Raw genomic sequence first — 10,399 nt, forward strand, 5'->3', positions numbered from 1 at the left:
ATGCTGAGAGCAACTGAAATGGCAAGGATTTCTACCCAGTCAAAGAATGCTCCCACAGTGTGATGGAGGCATCTGAAAATGAAATCAATATATATAATCAGACTCCCTGCTGAAGATTATTTTCTGGAGAAAATAGGTGTCAACATGCTGGACAGTCTTTCCACATAAGGGGTAGATGTAACCTGCTGCCGGACGTGTGCATCAGAGCTAGCCACTTCCCACTCCCATTACGGTCCCTGGAGAAAGAGCACAGATGGTGAATTGGTGTGAGGAGAGGGTCTATCTCATTGGAACGGAGACATCGAGAAAGGAGCAGGTCAGCGCCTGCCTTCACCTCAGTGTTTCTTTTCCTTGCTGGAGTGGCAGCTGGAGTCACTGATTCAGATACAGACACCTCTGTGCAAGAGGTGCTCAAGGGTGGGGGAGAGGAATCCCTCACAAGGGTCTTCTCTTTCAGAGACAGCTGCCATGAGTGCTATATTCATCTCTCATTATGGAAAACAGAGAAAATTCCCACTAGGTCATTGTACCAAGACCCATCCGTTCAGCTCATGGTGTCCATCCACAGGAATCCCACCAAATACCTGGGACTCTTTGACACCTCCATTTACACCCGCCAGCAGGGCAGGACTGACTCCTCTGGAAATCGTTAGCAGAGGCCCCTGCTCCGCACAGCACACTCAGCGAGTGCAAAGCAGAGCTCCAGACAGGGAGCAGTACCTGAATGTAAAGGACAGAGAAGACATGGGGTTTTCTAAGAGAAATGGAATGGGTTTGCCTTAGAGAAGCCTGCTCTAACTTGTCGCTGTTATTTCCTCCTTGGACAGACTCCAAAGGCCAGAGGAAGTAAATGTCCAACAGCAGCTCCTTCAAAGAGTTCCTCCTCCAGGCATTTGCAGATACGCGGGAGCTGCAGCTCTTGCACTTCTCGCTCTTCCTGGGCATCTACCTGGCTGCCCTCCTGGGCAATGGCCTCATCATCACAGCTGTAGCCTGTGACCACCGCCTCCACACCCCCATGTACTTCTTCATCCTCAACCTCTCCCTCCTTGACCTTGGCACCATCTCCACCACTGTCCCCAAATCCATGGCCAATTCCCTGAGCAACAGCAGGGCCATTTCCTACTGGGAATGTGCTGCACAGGTTTTTAATTTTAACTTTCTCTTGTCAACTGAGTATTCTGTTCTCACTGTCATGGCCTATGACCGCTACGTGGCCATCTGCAAACCCCTGCACTATGGGACCATCATGAGCAGCAGAGCTTGTGTCAAAATGGCAGCAGCTGCCTGGAGCACTGGTTTTCTCTATGGTCTCCTGCACACTGCTAACACATTTTCCATACCACTCTGCCAAGGCAATGTCCTGGAGCAGTTCTTCTGTGAAATTCCCCAGATCTTCAAGCTCTCCTGCTCAGACTCCTACCTCAGGGAACTTGGGGTGCTTGTGATTAGTGCTTGTTTAGGCTTTGGGTGTTTCATTTTCATTGTGCTGTCGTATGTGCAGATCTTCACAGTTGTGCTGAGGATCCCCTCTGAGCAGGGCCGGCACAAAGCCTTCTCCATGTGCCTCCCTCACCTGGCCATGGTCTCCCTGTTTATCAATCAGCACTATCATGTTTGCCTACCTGAAGCCCCCCTCCCTCTCCTCCCCAGCTTTGGATCTGGTGGTAGCTGTTCTCTATGCAGTGGTGCCTCCAACAGTGAACCCCCTCATCTGCAGCATGAGGAACAAGGAGCTCAAGGGTGCAGTGAAGAAACTGTTTCAATGAGTACTGTCTCTGCAGCAATAAGCTGCCCATCTCTCCTCACAAGCTATTTCCAATTTACCATGGGCAACTCTTGTGCTTTGGGCGTTCTATCTGTAATAATTACGTTATCTAAAATGAAAAAAAAAACATCATTCTGCCAAATGACACATGTGGACACCTCCTGAGCCATTTGAAATGTCCTGTGTTTGCTTCCAGCATCGTCCACAGCCACAGAGCCTGGGAGGGGGTGGTCAGGCTCAATGGTGCTGGTCCAGCTGGGTCTGCCCCGACCAGAACAGCCAGTGCAGAGTCACCCTGGGGTTCCACAGCCTACTTGCTCTGCAGAACAGCACTGGCAGCCCGGGACCCTTTGGGGAGCAAAGGGGAGGGGTGCAGGAACAACCGGCCAGGCCAGCATGGACATACTTCCCTGGGGAAAGGCTCTCTGGGGAGCAGGGACATCCAGGAGGGAGTAGGGGTGCATGTGTGTGCAGGGGAGGAACACAAAGAGAAACCCTTTCCTGTGTGCACCAGCTCAGGGCAGGCGTCTCTGTCGCTGGGGCAGCAGGATCTGCCTGAGCAGCCCTGGGACCAGGACTCTGGTGCTGTCCTGGACAGGGGCTGGGGCTGTGGTGCAAGTGCCCAGAGCTCTGCAGCCCCCTGTGGTGGGCACTGCTGTGGGGCCACCCCCAGCCTGGGCTGCTCTGCTGGGTGGTCTGGGGAGAGGGTAGGGGAGGTGGGGAGAGCTGGGGAGGGGCTGAGATGGGCTGGAAAAGGCCTGGGAGAGGCAAAACGCCAGCAGGCAGCTCCTACGTGTGAACAGCAGTGTGGGAGCACCCACCAGTGTGCTTGCAGGCACATGGAGGTCTCCTGGGAAAGGCATCAGGACTTGGAGGGTACAGAAGAGAAGAGCCCAGGGTGTTCCCTGTGTTGCATGGACACACAGGGGAAGTTGCCCCACAGCCATCGTTCTGGACCAGCCCCTCACATGGCCCCTTCCCACTGCTGGCTGCTCACCCCAGCTGTGGGGTGGTGCATGGCCAGCTCCGTCCTCCTGCAGCTCTCCATATCCCGATGGAGGGGGAAAAGGCCAGCCTTGCATGGTCACTCTTCTGCACCAGACCCCAGCAGATCTGGGAGCATGGCTGTCTGCTAACAGCCGCGGGGGGCCCAGCCTGGACTGGGCAGGGGCCGGGTGCTTGGATCCTCCAGAATCCAGGGGATCATTTCTTAATCGTTTAATAATACTCCAGCCCTTTCCATGTGCGAGGTCTCTGGTTCCAGCTCCAGCTGAGTTTTGGCTTTTCTCAATCCATCCCTGTGTGCACGGACAAGGTCTCAATGCTCCCCCTGGGCAGCCCGTCACCCTTCCACCCTCTGTGCACTCCCCCCCCCGGCACGCTGAGCATCGGTGCTGCTGCCAGGGCAGAGGTGCAAGATCACTCGGTGCATCTCTTCAGGGAGCTCCTCGGGAAAATACTATGCCCAGCCCAGCCTCATGCCCAGCCCCAGTGAGGCAGAGGGGAGCTGCCCTCTCCCAAGCCACCCTGGCAGTGCACTGGACAGGTGGTGCCTTTGTGGCCAGCCAGGCTCCAGGTTCAGGCTGGATGCCAGCTCGAGGGCAGGAGTGCTGGGGTTTTCATGGGCTTCCAGTGGTGAAGGCAAGTGGGCACATGCAAGTGTAAAGGCTGGGGGTGGAAAAGGCAGTGTGGGGCTGGTGAAGGCCCTCCCTCTGCTCCCCATGGGGAGGACAATCCCCAGGCAATGCTGAGCTCCACTTTGTCCAGCGGGAGGGGAGCACAGGGCAGTGTGGAAGAGGCAGATGGAGCCCCTTGGGATGCATGAGGGAGTTTTCTTACCCCTCTTACCCCCCTTTCTCACCATCTTACCCCTCATGCTGCCACAGCCAGGCTCACTCTGCCCTGCCCGAGGAGCTCCTTGTCCCTGTGCCAGCCATGCTGGAGCAGAGGCTGAGGAGCTGGAGGTGCCTCAGGCCAAGCTGTGCCAGCCCAGGGGAGCTGGCCCTGAGCACAGATCAGGCCAAGTATCTCCTTGCGTGTCCCATGCTGCTGGGAGGGCAGCATGGGGATGGGGAAACAGCCTGCTCCTTCCCGGGGGCCATGCAGGACCTTTTGGGAGGGAGGCAAAGGTGACAGCTGCTGCGCTGCAGCATCACTGTCTGTGCCCCCACCATGAGGCCCCTGCCACATTCCTGCCCACCCCTGCCCCTGTCTGGCCTGCTGCCCCCTCAATCCCGGCCCCTGGACCCTCTCCTGGCAGTTTGGGGACCAGTTCTGCAGGCAGCAGCTCCCTGGCCTTCCCCACCTCTCACCACATCGGGGATACAGCACCAGGCAGGCAGCAGGACACCTGCTCAGAGGCAGAGGAGATGAGGGAGAGTGGGACAGGACAAGGGCACTTGCTGCTCCCAACAACATCCTCTTTGTAGCAGGAACCCAGATGCAAATGGTGCTTAAACACTTGAGCTGGGATACAGAAACACTTGCTCTCGTAACCATGCATCATCAAATCAGACCCCAAGTGGCTGCCCTCACTTTTTCATTCAGCTAAGCGTCTGTGTGCAGTGTTACGTGGGTAGGGGCTGAAATCTGAAGCCCTCCTTACACCTTTGACTTGGCTTTCAGGCAAGAGTTGCGGTGGGGATATGCGGTCACCTTTTGTACCTACAACCTTCTCTGGGATCTGCTCAGATCCCAGCTTCCCTTGCCAAGGCTTTCTTGCCTGTAGTGAGGGGGCAGGTCTGAGATAGAGATGGGGAGTCGGGTCAGCAGGATGGGCACAGGGTCAGGTCAGCACCCAAGAGGTGCAGGGCCAGGCACAGGCATGTCCACAGCGTAACTCAGGCCAGGCCCCAGGACAAGGGGAGCAGCTCTCCAGCAAAGGGCAGGAGGCCACACAATGAGGCCGGTCACTCTCTGTCTTCCCTGCTCTTGTGTCCAGCAGATCCCCCTCCCTCTCTGCCTGCAGACCCTCCATGCCCATCCTGCTGTCCAGGACAGCACGAAAGCCCTGGCTCTGCAGCTCCTCTGGCAGCTCCTGCTGCCCCAGGGACAGAGCTGCCTGCCCCGAGCTTGTGCACAGAGAAACCTGTTTCTTGTTCTCATTTTCTCTCTGTGAATGCTGCCCTCCTCTTTTCCTGGGATGTCCCTGCTCCCCAGACAGCCTTTCCCCAGAGGAATGTGTCCATGCTGGTCTGGCCGACTGTTCCTGTATCCTCCCCCGTGCTCCCCACAGGGCCCTGGGCTGGTGGTGCTGCTCTGCAGAGCGAGTGGGCTGTGGGGCCCTGAGGCCACAGGGTGACTCCTGACTCTGCGCTGGCCATGCTGGTCAGGGTGGGAAGCAAAACCAGCTGGACAGGGCTCACCACCACTGATACTGCTGCCACCCATCGGAGCTCATGGCCTGTGCTCAGAGTGAGCCCAAGGCATTTGCAATGGCAGCAGATGTGTTTGGGTGTGCACTAGCTCCAGCCTCTGGTGTTTCACTGAGGGTGCAGGAATCACTCTCCAGTGCCCCTTCCCTGGGCCTCCTGGGTCCCCACTGCCTCTCTGGGATTGCAGAGCCCTCCTTTCCCTATCCATACCTGGGTTTAGTGCTTCACCTTCTGGTTACTCCACCGTGGACTGTCCCTCATTGTGTGAGGCTCCACTCACTGCCCACCCCAAGGCACATGATGTCCCTGGAGATCCCCTGAGCTCTCCTGGTACCTAAGATTCCCCTCCAGAAGCATGGGCATCTCTCATCACACTGTCACCTGTGGCACAGCCCTGAGCAGGCAATTCAGAGACCATTCCCCGTCTCCACTGGCACTGATCACCAAGACCCAGCCCTTGCTCCGTAACAGATGACTCTGGCACTCTGAGCTCATCCTATGGAGCCCACAGAGTTCACAAGCAGAGCAGAGGCCCTTTTGTGGTGCACTTCCTTGGGTGTATTTTTGGCTCCATCTTTGAAGAAAGGCCTGAGTTCAGGCACGTCCCATACTGCATCCATTGGGGACCCTCCATAAGAGCACTGCTGATCCCTCTGAGTAATTTCAGTTGCAGGCCCCCAAGGTGATCAGGGGCTGGAGCACTTGTCCTGTGAGGAGAAGCAGAGGGAAGGAGTTTGTTCAGCCTAGAGAAGGGAAGGCTTTTCGAGCGACTCGTAGCAGCTTCCCAACTAAAGGCTGCCACCCATAGTGAACCAGGCTTTTACAGGGATTCATGGCAGGAGAATAAGAGAATGAATCAAGACTTAATGATGAAGGACTGCTTGTCCAGAATGGGCCTTCCTCACTGTCTACAACACCACTTCACTACAACACGACTCCCAATGAGTGTGATGCATGCAAAAAGTCATGGCATGAGGGTGATTGCACTCTAACAGGCCTCAGGTCCTTTGCAGATCCAGGAAAATCCAGAAGGATTGGGAGGGCCTTCAACATCCTAGGCACACATTTGTAAGGTCAACTTTGTCACTGTGGGAGGCTGAGGGAACTGGGTTGGTTCAGCGTGGAGAAGAGGAGGCTTTGGGCACACTGAATAACAGCCTGCCCATCCCTACCAGGAGGTCATCAAGAACATGGAGCCAGGCTCTTCACCGTTGTGCACCATGGGAGGATGAGGCCCAGTGGGCATGAGCTGAAAGAAGAGAGGTTCAGGCTGGGGATAAGGGCCAACGTTTTACCCATGCAAACAGTGAAGCACTGGGGCAGGTTGCCCAGAGGGTTTGTGCCATCTCCATCCTCAGAGGTTTTCAAGACCTAAATGACTGAAGGCCTCAGCAAGCTGGTTGGAGCTGATGGCTGAGCCTGCTGTGAGAAGGAGGTTGGGCTAGAGACAACCTGAGGTCCCTTCCAGCCTGAAGCATTTGGCATTTCCTTCCACCCCAGGTCTTCTCTTGTTGATCTTGGAGAAAACATTCCGCTTCCTGTCTTGTCCTGCTCTGGTCAGAGGAGTTCAGATTCAGGGCTGCTTGGCAGGTACCCCCACATAGCCCTGGGCTTTCATTTGCTTCACCTTTCATTGCATTTTCCCCTCTTTTCCACCTTACAAGCTCTTCTCCTTTACCACCCTGATCTCCTCCCATGCAATCAGACCACCTCTCTTTACCCTGTCCCCATTGACCCTGCTTTTGCTGCCTTTATACCTTCCTTTGCCTTCTCCGAGATGGTTGCCATGCTCATTTCCACCATTGCCAGCACTTCCTTTACAATAGTACCCCCTTTATTATCTGTAGTGTCCTGCAGGTCATCATGCTGTTATCCTGTGAGAGGCCTGGCAAGATGGGAAGAGGCATCTGCACGCACACATTCAGAGCTGACAGAAAGGAGCTTGAGTGGAGAGGGAGCTGCAGAAGCTTGGAGATGAGGCCAACAGAAGCCTGCTGAAGTTGTGCAAGGGGAAGTGGCAGGTGCTGCCTTGGGGAGTGACCCTGCGGAGAAGGGTCTGGACATTAGGAGGGATGCCATATGAGCCTGTGGTGCATGCTCACCACAGATGAGGCCAGCTGCATACGGGGCTGCATTAGGAAGCATCTAGCCACCCAGACAAGGACAGTTACTATCCCCCGTTGACTCAGCACTGGTGTGGCCACATCTGGAATCATGTGTGCCAGTGTGGGATGCCCAGTGCTGGAGGAATGGGGAGGACGTGGAGAGGGTGCAGAGGAGGTCTGCCAAGATGGCGCTTGTTGCCTGCAGCACATGACCTGTAGAGGGAGGCTGAGGGACGTGGGCTACATTATCCTGATGAAGTGGAGGTTAAGGGCAGTGGAGCCCTTGCTTCCTCCTCCTGCCTCCCAGGGCGGGCCAGGGATGTGCCATCTTGTTGTCCCTAACTCAGTCTTGCACACCCCCACACTGCCCCCACAGAGAGGCCTGAGCAAAGTGTGAGGCAAGGGATCACCCTACCCAGGGGCTGGGTGTCACTGCTTGGCCATGTTGTATGATAAAACACATCAAGGTTGACGTGGCATCAGAGCCACCTGCACATTGCCTTTGCCTACCTGCAATCAGGGCCTCCAAATTTCTGCTCTAATCAGCCAACAGGGAGGCTCTGTGAGGAATGGCCCTCAGGGGGACCCTTTAATGCTCCTAGAAGCTTTGGGACTGGCTTCTGAATTCATCTTCTTGAGAGTTTTGTTCAGCCTGTTCTCAGAATCTTACATTCATGGACTCAGCACCAAATACACCCAAGGGGTCATTAAAATGCAAAAAGCCCTAACAAGCCCTGTTTATCCCCATAATTTCCTGCAGTTCTCGTGTGGCTAATTGGAGAGGTTTCAGGAGTGTCTTTACAAGAGGAAGATTTCAATGAGCACCTAAAAAAAAAAGAGCAAGGATTTCTGCTGGTAACGTTTTCTTTACTTTTCAGCTTACAGAATAAGTGATAGCCACATTCTCCAACTCATAGTGACTCAGAGGGTCTCCTAAGGAATCGTGATGTGTGAGAAAAGCAGTATTTCTGACAGGAGACATGTACGAACAGCCTTGCTCCTCACCTCCCCAGCCCTGCCATTTCTCTCATCAGCCACTAGGGACCTACCTCACTCTTGTTAAAATCGAAGCTTTCTTCCACTCAAGTCTGTAGCTGAATGTTACAGCCTCTCTGCACCAATTCCCACCGGCTTTCCTTCGAGAACTAGCTGCAAATAGACACAGAAGGGTTCTTCTTTATTGGGATCCAGCAAAAGTAAAACATGATGGAGTTGAATGAAAATCAAAATACACTCCTAAACTGTGTTTCAAGTCCAGGCTGCCTCCAGGGAAGTGCACTTTCCACAAGGGATAGCCTTAGGAGAAATGTTTTACACAGACTGATAGGAAAGGATAGAGAAAAAATCCAGTTAAGGCATTGTCTAAAGAGACCATTAGCCTCCTGAAGGATGAGGCAAGCTTTACACTCCCTGAAGCTCAGAGCAGCACCTAGAGAGTGCAGAGGTGTCTGAATGAATAAAGAGAAAGGAAAGAAGGAAAAGTGGGAAACAAGGGAAAGTGCCTATGTCCAGATAGTCTGCTGCAAAGATGACTTTAGAAATGATCAATTTAATCAGGACGTGGGGAAATATGTGAAAGCTTACGGAGGTTAAGTCCTTCGCATAACAGACAAAGCAGTGGTACACCAGCCTGAGGGGTAGATGAAAATTTCTTCTCCTGAGATTCACAACCTTCCTGACGATTTCCACTATTTCATCACGGGAAAACATGGACATTTTTATTACAATGAGTCAGTCTCCAAATCCAGTCCCCACTGACTAATCAATTTGGCAGACAGGGTTTGTGCCTCTTTAGAAGTGGGGTCAGTTCAAGTATTTGTGTACAAATGACGATCACAGGCAGAATGCCCAAAGCACAAGAGTTGCCCAAGGTAAATTGGAAATCCTTTGTGAGGAGAGATGGGCAGCTTATTGCTGCTGAAGTAGGAGCAGTTGAACCAGTTTCTTCAGGGCGTCCTTGAGCTCCTTGTTCCTCATGCTGTAGATGAGGGGGTTCACTGTTGGAGGCACCACTGCATACAGAAGAGTCACCAACAGATCCAAAGCTGGGGAGGAGAAGGAGGGGGGCTTCAGGTAGGCAAACACTGCAGTGCTGATAAACATGGAGACCACGACCAGGTGAGGCAGGCACATGGAGAAGGCTTTGTGCCGGCCCTGCTCAGAGGGGATCCTCAGCACAGCGGTGAAGATCTGCACGTAGGACAATACAATGAAAACAAAACATCCCAAAGCGAAACAAATACTAATCACAAGCACCTCCAGTTCCCTGAGGTAGGTGTCTGAGCAGGAGAGCTTGAGGATGTGCGGAATTTCACAGAAGAACTGCTCCACAACATTGCCTTGGCAGAGTGGTATTGAAAATGTGTTAGCAGTGTGCAGGAGAGCATTGAGAAAACCACTGACCCAGGCTGCTGCTGCCATTTTGACACAAGCTCTGCTGCTCATGATGGTCCCATAGTGCAGGGGTTTGCAGATGGCCACGTAGCGGTCATAGGCCATGACAGTGAGAACAGAATACTCAGTGGGCAAGAGAAAGTTAAAATTAAAAACCTGTGCAGCACATTCCCAGTAGGAAATGGCCCTGCTGTTGCTCAGGGAATTAGCCATGGATTTGGGGACAGTGGTGGAGATGGTGCCAAGGTCAAGGAGGGAGAGGTTGAAGAGGAAGAAGTACATGGGGGTGTGGAGGCGGTGGTCGCAGGCTACGGCTGTGATGATGAGGCCGTTGCCCAGGAGGGCAGCCAGGTAGATGCCCAGGAAGAGCCAGAAGTGCAAGAGCTGCAGCTGCCGTGTATCTGCAAAGGCCTGGAGGAGGAACTCATTGAAGGAGCTGCTGTTGGACATTCGCTGACGCTGGGCATGGGGGCCTGTCCAAGGAGGAAAAGACAGGGACAAATTAGAGCAGTCTTCTGGGAGATAAACCCTTTGCCTTTCTCATTGAACCTCCCACTTTGCCTCTCTCCTTTACCTTCGTTCAGCTCCCTGGCTCGAGCTCCGCTTTGTGCTGGCTGAGTGTGCCATGCAGAGCAGGGGCCTCTGCTAACAATTTCCAGAGGAGTCAGTGCTGCTCTGCTGGGGGGTGTAAATGGAGGAAGGTGACAATCATTTCCAGTTCTTTGGTGGGGATAGGAGGGGTTTGGGCTCCATGAGCT

The 10,399-nt window shown here is 54.0% G+C and overlaps 1 protein-coding gene across 1 annotated transcript; it reads right to left on the reverse strand.

Annotated features, from left to right (window-relative positions):
* Positions 1–9,191: 9,191 nt before the first annotated feature.
* On the reverse strand, positions 9,192–10,073 carry LOC136994087 (olfactory receptor 14J1-like; the record flags this gene model as incomplete). Its single annotated transcript, XM_067310338.1, has 1 exon — positions 9,192–10,073. A coding segment is annotated over one exon (882 nt), but the record flags the coding sequence as incomplete, so codon positions are not given.
* Positions 10,074–10,399: the final 326 nt, after the last annotated feature.

The sequence above is a fragment of the Apteryx mantelli genome, chromosome 24, assembly GCF_036417845.1.
Source record: "Apteryx mantelli isolate bAptMan1 chromosome 24, bAptMan1.hap1, whole genome shotgun sequence".
NCBI classification, from domain to species: Eukaryota; Metazoa; Chordata; class Aves; order Apterygiformes; family Apterygidae; genus Apteryx; species Apteryx mantelli.